The sequence below is a fragment of the Scaptodrosophila lebanonensis genome, unplaced genomic scaffold (genome assembly GCF_003285725.1).
Source record: "Scaptodrosophila lebanonensis strain 11010-0011.00,11010-0021.00 unplaced genomic scaffold, SlebRS2 tig00000024-arrow-pilon, whole genome shotgun sequence".
Classification (NCBI taxonomy): Eukaryota; Metazoa; Arthropoda; class Insecta; order Diptera; family Drosophilidae; genus Scaptodrosophila; species Scaptodrosophila lebanonensis.
The window spans coordinates 14,037,531-14,058,167 of NW_022060538.1; the positions used below are offsets into that span (position 1 = coordinate 14,037,531).

The following is a 20,637-nucleotide window of genomic DNA, read 5'->3' on the forward strand; positions in this document are numbered from 1 at the left end:
CGTGCCTGAGCTTAGGCTTACGGGAAAAATATACGTATAATTTTATGGCCAGAGAAGCGCTTAACTGTTGCCTTGTTGCATTACTGGTGGTTATCTGCTTATAAATCTCCTCTCTGCTGCCACTCATTGGCTTTTAATCAGAAGTGACCCCTTTGGAACTGCGTACCTTGACATCAAATTCAAATCTCTACAATGCCAGTTCCCTGTCCACTTCACCCGTAATAAACATTTTTGTCCATTGTTGTTGCCATTTTGGTTGATGTGGCTTCAGTTTTATGTGGCTTGGGTACATTTTATTTGTTTTTAAAACTATTAAAATGGCATAAACAGCAGCAACAGCAACAGCAACGGGAACGGCAGCGGCAACAACAATGGCTCGGGCAACTGGCAAATGCCAAAGTTTTATCTAGACCAGGCCGCAGTGGCAGCTGCTGGTGCGCATTGTTGTTGCTATTTGATTATCGCATTTCATTTTGTGTTGGCCAAAACGTAGAAAGTTGAATGCAAATTTGCATGACACCAGCAATGGTAGCAGCAATGGCAACGGCAACAGCAACAATCACACCCCACCATCATCATAATAATAACAAAATAAAAAAAACAGCAAAAGCAACAATGACAGCTTCGGCAACAACTACAAGAATAAGGCAACTTTATTTGACGCTGCGTTAAGTTTCTGAACCATCCATCCCCATCCCCATCCCCACCCACACCTTCACCACCACCATCACAGTCATTCTCTAAACTCTGTGCCAGAATTGTGTGTGTATGTGAGTGCTGTCAAAGTTTTTTGGTATCATTTCGGTTTATTTGAATTATTCATAATCCGAGCAGCAGCTTCAGTTTCAGTTTTGGGAAACATCAGCTCGAGCAGCAGACATGCGATACAATAAGGAACAGTAAGACACAGAAAGGACCACAAAGAGACAACGGAAGCAGAGACAAATAAAAATCATTGTAAATATATATATGTATATTTTTTTTTTCGTTCTCCGTTGCGACAAGCAAATGGAAAGCCGCCAGCCCCGAATTCGATTCAATCAACAAAAATATGATAAACAGCAAATGGCAAACAACAAACAACATACAAAAGGCAAAAAGCCACAGGAGTGGAAAACTGGAATCGAGGAATGTTAATGCAAACTGTAAATTAACTAGATCATTAAATATTTATTAGCACGCACGCACACACATAAAAGGTTCTTTAGTCATGGTCAGATCTAGATAGATAGGGAATGCATGTGGATGGCCAATGAAAATTTGCTGACATGCGAAAACATACAGTTATTTAAATAATAATATCAATATGTTTATATACTTATTATATATAAGTTTGTATAGTGAAGGAGCGGTAATAGATACAAGTAGTAGCCGACCTGGGTGTGGTCTGCGGCTATAACTTGTGCTTGAATGAATTTTGGGTCCATTCAATTGCCTAAGCATGAAATTCAAAGGAAAGGTTGCGGAATATTTATTGATGTCTCGAAATTGAGACAGAACTTTTTAAAATTTGCTGTCGCATAAAAAATTTATGATAAATCGAATAATTTGCCAAAGGAAAGGGTAATATTTGAGTACTTTAGTTTGCAAAGTGTACTACAAATTCTGGGAAATTTATTCAGCTGAAACGCATAATACAATATTTTAGTAGTTCCTAGTCCCTTTATTAATTCGCTCAAGTTAACCCAGCAGTAAGTAATGAGAAATTAAAATGTATTTGAAAGAAAACATACCGATATAACTTCTTTCATCTACGGCTTTGGATCTTGCCTATCTGACCGAATTATCTCTAATTTGTTTATTTAATTTTAGTTATTTGTGAAATACGTGTAGTCTTCTTATACGTACATACTTGTAGTCTTCTTATGCCGATCAACAATGTATAGAATACTTTCTTGGGTCTGTCAGGAAAACATAAAAAAATTAAAGAAATATAAAAGAAGCTTGTACTTGTATAACTATGGGTTTTTGTTTCATTTCTTTTTAAATAAAATAAAACCCTGTTTGGGTTTAAATGTTGTTGGTAACTAAAGGCTTTTTGTTTCCGGCATCCATAAAGTGCCAAATGAGGTGCAAGCAATCTTTGTTTTTCTTGGAATTGATTTCTTCCCATCACAGCTTCGATCACCAATTAAGTGGCATCAACAATTTGTTCGATAGTTTAGTTAATTGTTTAATTGTGGTACAAATGCTAATCCCCCGTTGAGATGCCAGCGAGGAACGCAAAAAAGTAGCCAAAAAGTTACTCCTCGTGTGAGGTACAATTTAGTTGCACTTGCAATTTGTTTTCATCTTGTCATGAAGTTTAGTAACTTCTAATATTCTGTCTAGAAAAACATTTACGAAAAGTCCATGCTATTTGTTTTAATTTGTTATTTACCACCTTCATTAGTACATCGAGCCCTACGCCCCTGGCTCTACGCCACTGTTACCAGTTAACAAATATTTCATGTAGTATTTTCTATCGATGTGTTTGTTCGGTTGTTTGTTTTTCTTTAGGCAAACTTTCGGCTCACTTTCGCTGCTGTTGAATTGTTTTTTGACTTACAGTTAAATGTGCAATAAATTGAACTACAACAACTTGCCATTTTCTGTCATTGTCATGACACGACACACACGCATATGTACATGCAATGACAGCTTTAGGGAAAGTCACGCGATGAAAGTAGGGAAAGTGCTTAAAATGTTTGTAAAAATTGAATTTTGGTTAGAAAAGCAACACATTCAATCATTGTGGTATTCGGGCTTGGCATGGCACTGACAAGATAAACAAACACAAAATGCGGCACGAAATTTACTTGCAATTCCAGTCAGAATTGAAATAAAGTGTGTGGCTCTGTGTGACATACAGACCACATGAAAAGCATACCAAATACCGCAAGCCAACTTTCTACATACAAATCAATGGCTGGTGGCTCCCGCCCATTATTCATGTGAAAAATTCGCTTGTCAATTGCCGCCTTTGCCGCATGGAAAACAAATTGCTTGCGTTTTCACTTTTAGTGGCCATTTGCGCGCGATTTTCGTTGGCGCCGGCGTCGGCGTCAGCGTCATCGTCGACGTCTCAGTTGGCGCAATGCGAAAATCGAGGCATGGGCCAAAGTTTTAGCATACATTTCGGAAGCGGCGACAGTATTTTTTGTGCACTTGACATGTTTTGACACGCCGCATAGAGACGACGGCAATGTTCGCCTGCCCGATCGAGTTTGACGTCATTTTGCGCGCCAAAAATGCCAACACAAATCTGGTAAGCGGCCATATGGCTCATTGGCTTCCAAGCCACTAGCTCAACACAGTGTGGCCAATTCACCACACGGTTGCCATGGCAACAGGGGGAACTGCTGTTCCGAACATGTGGCTCAACACTTGCACTTTCCAGTCACCACCAGCCAGAAAGTTTGTTTACAACGCCAGCAAGGAATGTAAACAAATAAAATGCGCGATTTTCCCGTTACTGTTCCCGTTTTTGTTTCTGTTTCTGTTTCGGTTTCCGTTCCCGTTGCTGTTGCTGTTGTTGGGTTGCTCTAGCAACTAGTAAGGACTACGCCTGTCGGCTCAACAATAAGCGCTTGAAGTGTGCGAGCTCGGAATTAATTTATTTCAGTAATAATTTACACGTTATTAACGCAAAAATATGCTTAACAATTAATTGCATTTTGCGCGCACAGCTGACCGGTTTATTTTTATTTGGAAAACAATTACGCACTCCTTGTGGGTTGCACAACAATAGCAGTCATAATAACAACAAAAGCAACAACAAAAGCAACAACAACAGCAACAACTAGATGAAGCGCGCATCAACGGCACACTGAAATAAATATCCACATATTAATATTTTGTTGCAATTAAAGATTTGTAAGTATGCCGCAGAGTGCGAACATTTCATTTCCAACCGCCTGGTTCGGCACCGTTAGCTGATAAGCGTATTAATTACACAATTTATTAAACATAAACAATTGGGGTTGAGGAGGGGTCAGCCCGAGTATTTCATGCAAATGACATTTTAATTAGTGTATTAAATGCGCTGCTTACGGCCACGGGCAGTGTAAATGTTTGTTTGCATTTTTTGTTGTTGCTATTATTATGTATTGCAGAAAGTTCGTGAAAAAGAAACCCTTTAAACGTATTTTATTTTTAATTAATCCCGAAAATGTACATAAGAAATATAATTCAATGAAATATATACATACTTACTAGTACAGAAGAAGAAGTAAACTCTACGAGTAAATTGATATGTAATTAAAATTTCAACGCAATTTAATTAAGTTGAGATGAGCATTTCATTACACATTCCTTGATATTTAAATATTTGAATAGTTATTTGAAATTCGATAAAATTTTAGTTGGTTAAGGAGTGGCGTTTCTCTGCAATTAATAAGCGTAAAGTCCGCATTAATAATAAACTGTATATAGTATTTACTTACTTTACTAACAAACTTCCCCTTTGTTTCTTCTTTATTTACAGCCCCAACTGCTGCGGCAACGCGACCGTAGCAACAAGAACGCGTTGCATTACTGTGCCGCACAGGACGCGTCGCAGACGCGTGCAGACCTCGTGGCGGCCGCCAGCATTGCCATTGCAGCTCCAGAGTTGCTGGAGTCTGCCGACGAGGATGGCTTCACGCCGCTTCACTTAGCTGTTATTCAGGGCAATTTGGCCATGGTCAACTTGCTGCTAGCGAACAAAGCTGATGTGAATGCGGTGGACAATGAGGGTCATTCGGTGGTGCACTGGGCAACTGGTGAGCAGTCAATATAGTTATTTCTTCTTCGAAACTAATTGATGTTACCCTTAGTTTGTGGTGAGGTGGAGGCTCTACGCGCTGTTCTGGCTGCAGGAGCCTGTGTGGCCAAGCCCGATATCAATGGAGGCACACCGTTGCACTATGCGGCGCAGATGTGCGGCGCCAGCTACGAGAACAAACTGGGAAAATCCAACTCACATAAGCTGTCGCTGGAGATACTGGGTATACTGTTGGGGCATCCACAGAGCAGCGTCGATGTGCAGGATAAAGATGGAAGGCAGCCGCTTCTGTGGGCCGCTTCCGCGGGCTCTGCCAAGGCAGTCATAGCGCTTGTCAAGGCGGGTGCACGCGTTGAAAGTGCAGATAAGTAGGTGTCGGTAATATTATGAATAGACGTGGATGCTATAGGATGCTTAATTTTAATACTGAATACTATTATCTCTTAATAAGTATCTTATGTTATACATATTTCGTTAACTAATGCAATCCATGACTATCGCTAACTTGAAGATAATATTTATTTGTCTATTAGAAATAACGCAATTTGATTTTTCCCCAGGGACGGCCTCACAGCTATTCACTGTGCTGCCTCGCGTGGTCACACCGAATGCATCGACACGTTAATTGGTCTTTGCGGCGCGCCCACCGACCTCATCGACTCCAACGGCTGCACGGCGCTGCATTATGCGGTGACCTTGGGTCATGCGGATGCCACGGCGCGTCTGCTTGACTTAGAGGCGGATCCAAATAGGCAGGACCGTAAGGGTCGCACACCCGCCCATTGTGGCTGTTCCAAGGGGCAGTTCGAGACGCTGAAGCTGCTCAAAGAGCGTGGTGCCAATCTTTGGCTGCGTAATGCCAAGGGAGATTTGCCCTTACATGAGGCTGCAGGATCAGGAAGACGCGAGTTGGTTGCTTGGCTGCTTGATCAGAGACCCAATCAGGTTAACACAACAAGCAACGATGGTCGTACCCTGCTCCACATTGCGGCGGCGTACGATTATACGGATATGTGTAAGCTGCTGTTGGACCACGGCGGTGACGTAAATGCCATCTATCGGAACTCTAAGGGTATGGTTTTGACCCCTCTCGACTGTGCGCTGCAGCGTGGTCATCGCTCCACGGCAAAGTTTCTGCAATCGCAGGAGGGACTGCCGGCCAGTAAGTTGCGTATGGCGGCGCGTCGTGGTAATCCTTTTCATGAAGCGACCGCGGACATGGTGCGTCCTCTGAAGTACGTAGAGAAGGAAGAACTGCACGACCTGCGCAATTCTAAGAAGTATGTGGTGTATCTAAAGCGCTCTGACTCAGATGGGGGCGATAATGGCGCAGATGGGCAATGCAGCTGCACGGAGCAAACCTATCGCAGGGAGCACCGCATTGAGCATACCTGCCGCAAACACAAGCGACGACAGCTACGCCGACGCACGAGCAGCTGCGGGGAGTCGAAGAAGAAGCACGCCTGTCGCCGGGAATATTGCAGTGAGATTTGCCGCTCCAAGAGCAATATTGAGTTGAGACGACGAAAGTCCCGCGAGCGCTACGAAAGCTCCAGTGAGTGGGATGATGATGCGGACGACGGGACAGAGGATTCCTGTGAGAATTGTTGCTATCATAAGCGCCAAAAGCAGCGTGTAGTCCATAGAAAACGTTGCACTTCCATGCGACGTTCCAAGGATATGTCCGAGAGCGATGAAGAACATTTTGATAATGGACCCAAAGCTAAGGTCAATTTATCACCGGGCAAGGAACACGAAGTACCCATTGAGCCCGAACGTGAAAGTTTGGGCACTAAAACTTCCCAGAGCCGCCCTCCATCCGCCACCAAGGACAACTTGCCGCCACCTGTGTCCACTAATAAGGAGGGAACATTTATTAAGTCTCCATCAGAAAGCGCCAAAAGTAAAAAGGCAATTGAACAGCTAGAGCTGGATAACGTGCAAAATATCGAAAACCATGCCGTCGAGCTTACGGATGAGGAGCACGAAACAGTCAAGTCTGTTGTCACACAAGTTGATGTTCATCATGATGCTGAGCAGTTGACCTCCAAGTCATCCGAAGATGCTTCTGCAGCGGTCGCAACTGCAGGAGCTGAAAAAGATGCAAGTAGTGCTGATACCAAGCTGGAGCTTAGCGAAGAAGAAACCAAAGAGCTGTCCAAGGAAGTTGAGCGGGTCATAAAAATAGCAGCGACGGCTCTCAGTAGTGAGTCAAAGAGCTCAACAGAGGAGGCTGGCGACACAAAGCGGGAAAATGTGGAGCAAGAAGATGTGAATACCCAGCAAAATGTTGAGCCATCTGAGGTGGAGAAAGTAGAAACAAAAGAACCCGTTGTAGCTATAGCTCCAACAGTGCAGAAGTCAAAAGCCGACCCTATTGCTGGTGAAGAAAATACAGCCACTTCGAAACCGCAGCCACCTATAGCAACAACACCCCATACAGTAGAGGCAGCAGCAGCAGAGGCAGCAGCAGCAGAGGCAGCAGCAGCAGAAGCTCGGTCAACTGCACCCCCATCTCCATCCCCATCCCGAGCAGCAGTTGAAGGGTCTTCTGCTGACAAGAAACGAGAGCAGCCCTCTGCATCGACCACTGAGCCCAAAAATGAAACTCCAACCAAACCACAAGCTGAGCCAAAAACCGCGCAGCAGAAGCCGCCAACCGCACTGAAGCAGCAACAACAACAACCACAACGTGAACAGGAATCAAGGCGCTCATTCACTCTGCTGCCATCCGATTCGGCTGATGATGAGCCAATTTTAGGCCCCGCTGTCGCAGCCACTTCTGCTGGCGATGAGCCCGAACGAAAATCAAGCTTCCAAGTGCTGAAGAGCGATGATTCCATGGGTGAATTGAATGAATCACAGCTCGCACCAGACGTCGCCTACAGCAGTAGCCAATCCAAAGTCTTTCAAATTGTGCAGGACGGCTCCACAGCGTCCAAGCTGCCCTCTGGAACGGACACAAATAAGCCTGATTATGATTACGAACACTACGAAGACGACTATGATGATAACGATGATGTGGATAATATTGATCCGGAACATGATAGTGCATTACGTCGTTTCCTAAGCAGCGGTAATCGTCAGGGTGTAAGCAATGTCAACGATAATGTTGATCCCGATGTCAATGCAGTCGCTGGTTTCCATGAGCTGGGCAATGGGCGCAAGCGTAGACTCAAAAAGCGCGTGCGCAGCGGCACAAAAACGCGCAACAATTGGAAAAATGCACAGGATGCACGAAATTCCAATATTAGCAACACAGTGGCCAGCACTGCCAAGGATCACGACTCGGGATTCGAGCCAAGTCCACGTGCGGAGCGCACCAAAATACCGACGCCACGCAACATCTACACGGCCATGCCGAGACGACCCATTTATGCCACTCTAGATGGACGCTCCTGCAGCAGCCGTCTGGAGAACCGCAAGCCCGGCGACAAGGGAGCTTGCGACATGGCCGCTGTGACGCGTTCCATACAGCGGAATATTCGAAGGTAAGTTATTTGCTTCTAATTCTTCTTAAATCTTGGGGATCAATAGCATACTCGCAAAACGCGAAACATCCGCGGATGATTATTGGCAGAAAATAATATAAGAACTATAAATAATATGAATACCTCAAATATTCTACCTGTTTGAAATCTGATTGAATATAGATTTGTAGTATAATTGGATTGATCTGTACGCACTGCGATCTAGTTTATGTCCATAGCTAGTCCTGTCAGCTGCAAGAATGCTACGATTCTTCTTAGAGTCTTCGAATTCCTATTTGCTTGGTCATTCCACACATTTGCGTCTGACTGTTCGTATGTATATATTGAAAGAGACAATATTTTATTGCACAAACAAAATGACGATTTGATGAAATTTATGTGGGGCCGGTCGAGTTTTCAAGATTAGCGCCGAGAGTTCATATTAAATGCATGCATTTAAATTAATCACAAGGTGTGAGTGGCAAGTAAGAAACGCTAAGTGAGTGCTGGACGCTTTTTTGGGCGGCAGATTTATTTACTTGATGCTTGATTTTAATCAACTTGAATGTTGTCCCACTGACCAGTCATCGCGCCTGGCATCCATCTGGCAGTCGCATTATATCACGTGCGAACCGTGGGAAGCCACTGACACTGACACTGGCACTGCCTCCAGCCCCCGCCCCAGCCCCTCCTACCGTTTAATGTAATCAAAGTCGGCCACTTGCGTCTTACAGCCTGCCCTGCGCAGCCGCCTCGAAGTTAATTTAGTCGCGGATTTAATAGCCTCGGCTACATTTTTTCATTTTTTAACGTAGCCTCGCTGGCCAAATGCGGATGGTCCATTGTTGCAGGCGATGTTGTCGTTGTTGTGGCAAGCAAATAAATTTACCAGCTTCCGTTCGCCATAAAAATGTGAGCTTTAAGGTTATTATAATGCGTTTAAAGGCAATAAACGCGGCATTAATGTTCATTTTCATGTACTTGAGCATGAACTATGCGATCATTTATGCCAGCCTCTGGGTCGTCTTTGCCATTGATGCGACTACAGGTCAGGTAGCCTCTCCACCTTGCTCTGACTTGTAATGATCTGGAGCGGAACGAAAACAAATCTGTAGTTTACGGGCGCTGGTTGCGCGCTTACTGGTTTTGTCATTAGCCGTTTTAAGCGCTCATTTCCGGCAAAGAGTTGCACGGCTGCGGCATTTTAATTAACTACACCGCCCCGTTCCCCCTTCCATGCCTAGCGGCCCATCTTTCTCTATTTTGTTTATGTAAACTTGCTCCAAATATGAAAATTAGCTTCGTTTGAAGGCAATGATGACGTCGTCATCATCCCCGTCGTCGGCATGGGCTGTTTACATTCCACTAATGCTAATTGTAAGTGGAATTAGCGCAGATTAGTGTGCCGGATAAATTGAGACCGTTTTAAGACGCAACAAGGCCAAAGCGAGATTGTTTTCAGTGCTCTTTTTTTCACTTTAATGCGCTACATTGGAACATTACCTCCTGGATTGGACTGAAGGTGAGGTATTGTGTTTTATTGCGGGTCCTGTCAAAATGGTATTTGATTGCCGCTTTTCAGTTGAAATGGAGCACAATTCCTGCCTGGGTATTACATTACACATTTTAATTAATTTATATGTATTCACGTAATCAATTTCTACATTTGCAAATTGAGCCTTTTTGGCTTAAGTTTCGGCTCAAAGTTCAACTGAAATTCAATTGTATTTATTTGCATAAGACGCGCACAAATTTTAATTAAACAACAAGCGCAATCCGGCCCACAAGTTGACATTTATTAATTTTGTTAATCTCTTGTAGCGAAACGTCGGCGATGCTTCCACTTTTGGTCATGAATACATTTACATGCACTGAGCCATTATCCGACCAACTGTCCATTCGTCCGTGTATCTGTCAGTCCGGTCTGTCTCTTCGTTTGCCTGGTTGGCTTTTCATAAATAATTTTTCCACTTGAGAAATGAAAATATTTGTGCTACGAAAACTTTTTTTCCCAGAAATTCATTGCCAGCTCATCTGCTTTGTAGAGGGACGCGCGCGCTCTTAAAAAAGTTGGAAGCAAAGTTCTGTCCACAGCAAATACACGTCGTATACGCAATACATGGGAGGTCTTTCTAAACAAGCTGCCAAGTCAATTATGTAATTATTAAAAAATACACACAATTTCGTAACAGCGGCATCAAAATCTGGAAAATAGCAAGGAATATGTAAAGCAGGAAATAAAAAGGAAGTAGCAAATCTAGAGCCCCCTGTAGAATACACACTCGCCATAAAAAAAGTGTGTGTAAATATAGATTTTTATTTAGCAACCGCCTGTTTTTTATTTTTATTTATTTTTTCCCCAATATTTTGCGCTTTGTGCAGTGTGTTGGTAACTTTATTTTGTTTTTCGTTTTGGCTCAGAAGAGATTAAAATTTTATCTGACGCATAAATTAAACAAATAACTTGCCACCGAGCGAAGCTGCCGCTACATGTGGCACAGTTTGCGGGTGTGAGTGTATGTGTGTATTTAAGTGTGCGTGCCTTGGCAGCACAGGTGAGATTTGGGATTTATAATGTGCGCACGTAATTGACATTGTTAAATATTTGGATTTCGTTTTAGCGTTGGGAGCAAGTTTGCCTTTTTTCTCTCCCATAACGCACTTCTCAGCCTGTTACATAATTTACCGGCGATCGCTATGCGTGAGTCTATTAGGGGAATTTATTTAACAGAGGGGCAATAAATTACACTAGCATTAGATTAACTATATATTAAGCGGATGTGAAATAGCTTTTACTATATTTCTTTCCTTCGAAAGTGTTAACTACTTTGTTTAATTCCGATAATGAATGATATTAAGGATATAGAACATACATTTAAAACTATGCTTTGATATTTTTTTTTTATGAATTATGTATTCCACAGAAAAGTTGAGGGGCATAACAAAGGAGGTTAAATTGCAAAAAGATCTCTGCAAGTCTAGTAAATCGATCGATTTGCAACAATAGGCCAATTGCAATAGAACATGATGCTTGACAGAAAAACAAATTTGTGAAACTTTCAGTTGAAAGTGAACTTTAAAACTAGAACATTGCCATTTTCTACAGACACATACTATTAAAGAAACAAATGGGGGCATCTATTCCGTTACTGACCAATAGCAGGCTAGAGGTGAGAAATGCTAGGGATTTATAGGACTGCCTCCACAATAAAAGTCAGGAGCTTGTTCGTTCGGTATAACGAATTCGAGACACCATTCTTAAAGAAGATGAGTTAAAAGTGTGAAATGTTGCATGATTAGGCTTTGCTGCTTTTCGACATTTTACATTCTTGGTGAAGCAGCATAGCACAGCCACTTATGATCTTCTTGGTCTCAAGGGAATACTTATATTCTGATTTAAAACTACTGTTAGTTGTAGTAAAAATTTAATAGCATATTTTCTTACAATATAAATACATTCTCTTCTAGATTTGTGATTTTTAAAAACTCTCAGTTACAAATTGCCATTTTAAGAGAAATTTACGCTGCTAAAAAAAATAGTTATATTAAAGAGCTGAAATTATTTAGTCGTTTTTTTTTTAAAATGATCTATTCACAACACATTTTTCTGCCTTTTTTTGAGGTTACCAGTTGAATTAACTTTAAGCATTGTCGATAGTTCGTTTTGTTTTCATGCTCGAATCCATGCCTTGAAAAGTGTTTGATGAGCAGAAAAACTCTTAGAATACTTCAACTTCAAAAGCTGTTATTGAAACTTTTGGGCTGGCGTGCGAAACTTGCTCGAAATAAAAATGAATCAAAGGGATACAAATAAAATGTAAAGAGAAGAGAGTGGGCTAACTGAAAAATCGGTTGAAGACTATTCAAAATCGTTCGATAGCGGCATCATTGGCGACCACAAAAGCAAGTCGGCGAATCCATTTGCAAATTTCACTTGCGGCCATTTTAAAGCGCATCAGCTTACCTGCCTTATCCGCTCCCCATGCCCCCACGTCGAGCGAGTCGTTCCCCCGTGCTTAAATAAATTCTTTGCTTTTGTATTATTTGTGCAGTACGAACTGCCGACGGGCATAAATTTGTTGTCGCAAGTTGTGCAGCGCTTAATTTCTTTGCATTTCGTTGTCACTGTCGTTGTCAGGAGCGCCGCTGTGGACGTCGTCGACGATGCCGCCTACGCCGTTGGCCCAGCGGCCGCATTTCCACTTCATCCACTTTGGCGCAGCGCACACTTTTTGCTTGTCACATTTGTGTCACAAACAGGATGCAGCGGGGGGTCGGTGGAGCAGAGGAGACGACGCAACGAAATGTTAAAAAATGTAGCACAAAAAATCAACGCTGACAAGAAAATGAAATGAAAGTTGTACTAAGCGAACGTAAAACGGAAACGGAAATCAGCAGCAGCAGCAGCACCAGCACCAGCACCAGCACCAGTAGAAGCGGCAGCAACAACAGAAACAACAACGCGGCGAAATGTGCCAAGGACAGTGTTGCAAAAAGTATTTGCACAGCCGCAGCAAAATGCGCAAAACGTTGGAATGGGCGAAGCGGCAAAAAGTGCGGCTCACAAATAGTTTTGTAAAAGGAGAATCGTGCAAGGAATTGAAGCGCGACTGACTGAAGTGCGACAAAAGCGAGGCGTAAAATTGAAAAGCGCTGCGGCAAACAACAGGACGGGACGGGAAGGGCAGAAGCACAGGCGCAGGCACTGCCACTGGCATGGGCACGGACGACGACGACGACAGCAAAACAAGCGGAAGACCGATTGCCCAAGTAGCTGAGGCGGCGTCTGTTGACAGTCGCGAGGTTGCTGCTGTATCCGGCTCTGTCCGCCATTGCTGAACAAATGCGCTTGTGGTCTTTGCAGCTGCTCGAAATTAAAACACAGCGGCATGCAAATCGCCGGCCTTTGGATCTTCGGATTTTCACGCTACTTTTATTGCCATTTGTTACACAGTTTTTACTTTTACAGTGCCACTCGTGCTAGCGGCACGAATGGTATGACGGACGGGGTCCAAATGCTTGTTGCTCCTGCTCGGCCTGTTCACCTAACAACTTTCCACCTCCTAAGCTTGTTTGCTGACTCCAATTCACTTTACTGTTCGTTCTCTTTTCCAAACTAAAATTTTTAACCATAAATTCATGTGCGCGCCGCGATTAGGACTAGTTGGTTGACATGGGTAATTTTAATTTTAATATTAATATTTATATCAGTTATCTCAGAATATAATTAACATATTCAGATAAGTCTAATAAATAATCTCCCTAATTAAACTTTTTTATTGTTGATATTAGCTACATTTCAGTTGGTGTTATTTTAATAACCAAATAGAACAATATATCTTCGACATATCCCTATGACATTTTGCCTGATTATACGTGTTTTTTGATATTTTGATAATTTGTGATTTTGTGTATATATAGTATGTGTTTCATTTTTACATTATTGTAAAATAACTAAGTTTAAGCGGTATGTTGCATATATGCATCATAGACCTACGAAGGGATATACTTGTACGAGTATAATACAAAATACATAATAGTAAGCGGAATATCTGTAGCCATTTTGAAACCTTAACCTTCTAAATTACACTTGAACAGATTGTGTCTTAGAAGTAGTTCTGGTAAGACAGTTATTTTTGATTTCAGTTCAAGTTCAGTAAGCCTTCAAAAAAAGCCGTGTGGATAGAACCTATCTACTATTTCTTACATAGCAGTTTATAATATGTGCAAAAATCTTAGGGGAGCCGGTTACTTGTTAAGCACAACTGATTTTATTTTTGCAACTTTAACCAAGATTAAATGGGTCGGAACAGATTTGTTAATAAATAAAATTGGTTAGGGTTATCTTGTAAGTCCATAAAGCAGAACTGCTTTTTTTCACTTTATAATCTTAGTGGGTGACTTTAAAGATTAACAACTGACAAAAAGTACAAAAAATAGTGAACACAAGGGGTATTTTAATAAAATGAAGAATAAATTCCTCATGTGTGTAATGTACTTTCTTGATCGCTTAAACCGCAATTTAAACTAACCACATCATAATTTAGCTTATTTGTCATTTTAATCTAGCCCATTTTGACATCACTGCAGTGGAAGTAAGCCCCGTGTGTCAAGCGTTAAATTCAATGCCATAGTCGTTGACTGCATTCAGAGGCTCTACCAAAGCCACTGCCTCCGCCTTTGCCGTTGCTCATTGCCTAAACAGTTTGAGAGCACTGCTCTGCATTTTTTCTCGAGTGCACCACTCGACAAATTTTCTCAGTTTTTGGCCAGATTCATTTGGCTTAGCAGCAAAGGGCGCGGCAGGGGCTGCCTCGTTGGCTGCCTCAGTTGATTTGTAAAACTTGTCGGTCCCGGCAACAGCAGGAGTAAAATTTCAATTTGGCTCTGCGATTTAAAGCATTAAAGTTTTACCAGCAGCTCGTTGTTTTCATTTTGGACTAATGTTTAATGAAATATCTAATAACATTTTACGGCAGGGATGTCTTTAATTTTCCACCTCGCGTCTTCTGTTCTTCCTCAATTTTTAATAGAATTTTTTGCGGACACGCACTTTAATATTTTTAAATTTTAATAACATGATGTCTTTTATTGCGTTCCCATTGTGCGCTTTGTTTGGCCTGCTGACGACGCTGATGGCGAGAGCGAATGGGAGGGTGAGCTTTGGTGCCCACATTGTTGCAGATCCTGCGCCTTGTCAGAAGACACAGCGGGCGGGGCTTTTGTTTGTCCGCGAAATATCAAAATGACAATTTACGTATATTTGCGAACATCACATTTTCATCTGTGTGCGTGGAAATGTGACGGGGCTTATGCCGACCATCGGTAGGTGCTGGAGGAGAGCGAGGACTACTGCTCCTAAGGTTGCTTCTAAAACTGTAAGCCGAAGCACAAACATGTGCAACTGCCAAGGCAGCCAGCGAGAACTTCGCTTGGCTGCCTTTTGTTTGGCACACTGCCTAGTGTATTAGACTTGGCCCTCCTTTGAAGGGAAATATTCATGTCCTCTGCTGCCCATATCTTTGCAGATATTATATGGAACGCAAAATCTTCCAGCATTTGCTGGAACTGAAGTCGCTGCAAATTCGCTCCAATAAGCTGAACGAGGCGGTGCTGGTGAAGCGTGCAGTGGACGACTACCACAAGTCTTGTGTGCTCCTGGGGGGCGAGACGGGAACGCGGTTGCGACGCTACAACTTCAGCGAGTATACGTTCAAGAACTTCGAGCTCTTTCTGTATGAGACGCTAAAGGGCCTACAGAAGCCGGGCACCTACAATTTCCAAAACATCAATGAAGTATACGAGGAGGTAAGTCCAAGCTTTAAGCGAATTGGGGTCTTAGTGCATATATGGAAATAGGTAAAATATATTAACTCTTGCTATTGTATTATTTAGATTAAAAATGTGTTTTTAGCAGAAACCACAGATAGTTTAAATGAAAAGAGCGGCCTTTTAGGTTATGCTTTTTGATTAGAGAGATTATGCTAAGGACGAAAGGATGATTCAAGCATGCTACCTTTATGAGGCTAACAAGTAAAAATTAATTAATTAGTTAAAAGAGTAAGACAAGTCTTTATAGTTTCTTATAATAATAAATGTCAAGTATAAACTAATTACATAATTGTTGAATGGGTAAATCGTAAGAATTGAGAAATTAAGACAAGTCTTTATAGTTTCTTATAATAATCAATGTCAAGTATAAACTAATTACAAGAGATTAAAACAAGCCTTTATTTTTTCTTAAAATAATCAATGTCAAGCTTAAACTAATTACATCTTTTTTAAAGATTTAAAATAGCAGGCATTTAAGAGGAATATTGTTGAATGGGTAAATCGTAAGAAATGTGAAACTCGTTCCAATTGGTTGCCTGAACAAAGGTTCAAAAAGCCGCTGCTTATTAAAGCGCCTCTAATAGTCGTGGAAGCGGAGCCTTTGTTGTTGCATCCATTTCTATAAGCACTACTCAACCCCAAGCCTTTCCTCTTGAACTAAGTCCACATTTGTTTGCCTTACCAGCACACAAAACACACACACATACACACGCACACGCACACATAAACACAGATGTACTCACCCATTTGCATACTTACAGGCGGAGCGACGACTGAGCCCCGATTACAATGCCTATGAGAAGGCGCTGCAGTGCACGACGAAGACGCATCGCTGCCTACATGCCGCACATGCCTACACGGGAATTCCTTGTGCCGCCTACAGTAAGTTCATAGTTGAGTTTAATCGCCGTGCCTTTAAGGCGTGCTCATAGAGCGGGAAGCGGAGAATGGCGTGAAAAGTGGTGGCAAGCATTCAAATCGCTTCGTCACAAGTTGAAACACTTTCTCTGTTGCCTTTTGGGGCCGCACTGGGTCAACTAGACGGCTCCCGCCCTCATCCTGCTTGCTGGCGCTTTTGAAGATGGCCTAAGCTATATGGCGCGTGGGCTCCAAATCCGCCGACAGCATAAAAATAAATCCTAATTACGACGAGTTTATTCAGCGCCAAGCGAATTAAAAATATTTTCTTGCTCTCTTTATTTCACCGCCAGCCTTTCAACTTTTATTACATTTTTCTATAGCCCTTTTTCGCACTTGTCCTACGCCCGGACGGCAGCCTTCGGTCAAAAGAGCCGCGGCTCCAGCTTATGCCAAATTAAAAACGCATTCATTTGTGCTGCCCCTGTTCCATTTCCACTTTCCGCCCGTCAGCCCCTCAGCCCTCAGCCACGCCTCGTCTGCCTCTTGCTAGCTTGTTGCCTTTCTTGTTTATGCTTACTTAATATTGTGCCCAACAAGGAGCACAAGGCTCGAAGCACGCGGCTGGCGGATGGCAACAAAGTCAACGCTAATCCTGCTTGAAAATACGCTTAATCCTGCCAAATGGGTTTTGAGTGGACAGCATGCAACAAGAAATAAAGCCATGACGATAGCTCTTACCAAAGCCATTTTCTTATTAGTTTTTCAACATCATTGCAATTTTACAATTTCACAAAGTGTCGTCGCCCCGTCCCCTATCCATGCCATATGCGTGACGACAAACTAATGAATGTCTCCCGTGAGTGCGTGATCCGAAATGTAACGCAACCCACGAGAACGACAGCTGCAATTCATTTGAGTGGCTAAGCGCTACGCTTGTGATGCGTGTGTCAGCTGCTGCAGGAAGTGTCGTCAGTTAATTACAGGGACAGCAAGTTGTCATTAATCTACTGCAATACAAGTACACTCATCGAAAAATATCGTGCTACCCGAAACTTGCAAGCCAACAGGGATAGCTTATACATTTGATATCCAGCTTGTTGTAGTCCTTTTGGTCCCAGTCTACGCTTAAAGAATACTCTTTGACTCAGAAAACTGTATTAATTTGTGCTTGCATCCGGAGTAGTCTTACAATCCATTTCTGCCTATAATAAGTACTACTCTATCTCCAGGTGTGTTTGACTTTAATTTTTTCTCGAGGTGTACAATTGAGAGACCAAGATTCTCCTCCCATTTAATTTTCTCACCTCTTTTTGCAGTTCCCATGATGAATCACCACACGATGCCGAAATTTGGCTTCGGACCCTACAAGAAAAGCGGCAGTGTGAGCAGTTTCTATCTGCCAAAAATTCTTACCAGTGGGAGTGGCGGTGCGGGACAGGCACGTGCGACCAGCGGCAAGGTCGGCGGTGCACGCAGTGGTGGCTGCAACCACAAAGTTGCCCTCGAGCTGTCGCATGGCAAGAGTAAACAACTAATTTCACTGCCAGCGGAAAAGTTGGACAGCAATAAACGTTACTATGTGACATTTACGGTTAAGGAATCCTCGGCGGCTGGCAGTGCATGTGAGGCGCATAAGCAACAACACCAACCGCAAGAACAACAGGGCACTAAGGCCGAGAGTAACTAATGAATGAGTGGGTCGAGTCGGGTTAGTTGAGTTAAGTTGAGGGTCGCTTGTGGTTTGACAGCCATTCATTGGCTGCACTCAGGCACACACACACATACACAATCACATTGCTCATACGCACTGTATTAAAACAATGCGGCTTTCGCTTGGCCTCCCCTTCTATCTCTTTGTTTCTCTCTTGTTGCTTTTTGTTGTTGTTTTCTGTGCACTTTAAGATGGCCAACTGCTGATAATGGATGATGCTGCTGTGCTGCATGAAGCGCCTGTCAGTTGAAACTGTCACGCCAACAACAGTAATATCAACAGCAACAACACCAACCGAAACAAAAAAAAAAAAAAAAACGCCAAGAGCGAGTTAAATTATGTAGCTCCTCTTGCCTCGAGCAGTTGTTTTGTTGTTTGTCTGTTGGCGTTGCTGCTGCGCTTTTATTTCAGTTTTTCATTATCATATTTTGTCGTCATCATCATCGTCATCATCCTCATCATCCTCGTTGCTGTTGTGCACGCTGCTAATGCCACAGATAAGCGTTGTTATTAACGCTCGGCTTACCAGAGGCTAGGCGACAGGCATAAGGACACGCACACTCGCTGCCACCCTGCCCCTCGTCATTCAGTTTGAAATGAAGGCGCAGCGTAACGCGCTGCCAGAGAAATGAATAAATGTAAAATATGTACCGTGCATTTCTTTGGCATTTCAACATTTTTGTATTTTCTGTATTTCATTTACAATTTTATTTACTTGTCTGCGTTCCATTCAGGCTCCCTGTCTCCACCTCCCCGTCATCCTGCCGTCCCTGCCACACCAGCGCCATAGCGCCATTTTATTTCTGACAGCGCCGCCGCGCCGCGTCGCGTCGCGTTGAGTGCATTGTAAATGGAGAATAATTGCATTGCGCATAAAAATGAGCAGATTTTACAATTGTAAGACACCACACCAGAAGCAGAAATGAAAAGGAAAACAAACAAATATTAACAAAAAATAATAAACAAAAGGGAAACCAACAAAAACGCTTTAACAAAACATAAAAAGCAAATATATGCTCATCGGTCGCATTTGATGGTCAGCCATAACGATTTAAAGAGTTATAATAATCGTGTAGAAATTTTATGAAATTGTGTAGTTAGCTATGTACATCTATAGTTTATAAATCTAAAATGCAGCCACGGCATGCAACAAAAGCCAGCTGCTCGAAATAAATGTTGAAAATATCTAATTTGAAGTTGTGTTTCGTTGTGTGTGCGCTATGCTGCCAAACTTTTTGGTTCGCTTTTCATTTCAGTTAACAAAACATTTGTCCTTGGCATAGATTTGCAAGCCCGCCATCGGAGCTTTGCGAACTGATTGCTCCCATAGCAGGCCGCACTAAGGCGTGCAGGCTGGCATTCAGACATCTCTATACGTATCATTATAACAGCATCAGGCGTGCCCAGAAAAAAAGTGGAGAAAGTCGAAAAATAAAATGTATATTTTTACAGCATGCTTGGTATTCGTGCCGCTGTGCCGGCAACGTTGTGGCTTGTAAAATTTGAGCACACGATGCTCTGTTCACAGAGTCCACACGGCATTGATGTGATTGTTATGGCTGCCATGAATGTCAGGCCATGTCTTTGTCAAGCGGCTGAGCGGGAGCTGAGGCAGAGATAACGCTTGTCATCTACAGCGGAATGGGGAGTTGGGCTAATGCCAAGGCAAGTGGTCGATTGCAATAATTGCTGCACTCAATATTTGCTGTTATGACCGCTCTTAGTTATGTTTATGTGCTGGCCCAGAATCAGGCATGCTTTAATTGAATTCCAGTACAGAGGGCTGGCATAAAGTGCTCTGACGACACTCGCCGGACATTATGAACGCCAAACGCTCTGCCAAACGACTGCTCCAAAATGGCTGCTGACCAACAGACCAGACCAACTGACTGACTGACTGACTGACTGACTCAGAACTTGCACCCCAGACGCCATTTCGATTTACGCACTTAAGTGCAAATCTGTGGATTTATGTGGCTTTACTTTTTAGCTCTGCTTTGCTGAAACAGCTACGTGCGCTCAGTTAACAAAGGCAGCCAGCAAAATTGAAGACAGCAAGAAAAAAACAAAATAAAATAAAAATGGAGAAAACTAAAATGAACTTTTTGCAATTGCGAAGAAAACCGCAAAAGTCGCTTATACATATTACATTCTGTTGTTATTGGTGCTTGTCTTTTTGTTGTTGTTGCAAGCTTTTGTGTGCTACTTGCATTGGCTTTGCTCGCAGCTCCCAGCCAAATGAAAATGCTATAAAAATTGACAACAACAACAATGGAGCAACTACAAATTAGACGATGAACGAAGGTAAGTTCAAAGCGAAAAAGGAAAGAAATCCGTACGCACAAGCTGGAAATAATAAGACGGAGACAGAGCTGGGGAGAAGTTTTAGTGAAGAAAATGTGCAGGAGCCTCCATTGCAAAGTTTTCTGCACAGTTTCTGCCCCCCAAACATATTATCGGCGCAAGTAATTTTCGCTTAAGTGTTTTAATCTCTAATGCAGCCCCAGACCAGCCAAAGT

At 42.6% G+C, this 20,637-nt stretch overlaps 1 protein-coding gene across 1 annotated transcript in view; it reads left to right on the plus strand.

Annotated features, from left to right (window-relative positions):
* LOC115620324 (ankycorbin) overlaps positions 1–18,094 on the plus strand; it is a 29,959-nt gene extending 11,865 nt beyond the window's left edge. Inside the window, exons 2-8 of the mRNA XM_030513518.1 lie at positions 4,466–4,742; positions 4,797–5,112; positions 5,305–7,127; positions 7,281–8,235; positions 15,243–15,522; positions 16,308–16,428; positions 17,724–18,094. Of these exons, the coding sequence (XP_030369378.1) occupies positions 4,466–4,742; positions 4,797–5,112; positions 5,305–7,127; positions 7,281–8,235; positions 15,243–15,522; positions 16,308–16,428; positions 17,724–18,094 (4,143 nt within the window). The remainder of the gene's footprint in view (positions 1–4,465; positions 4,743–4,796; positions 5,113–5,304; positions 7,128–7,280; positions 8,236–15,242; positions 15,523–16,307; positions 16,429–17,723) is intronic.
* Positions 18,095–20,637: the final 2,543 nt, after the last annotated feature.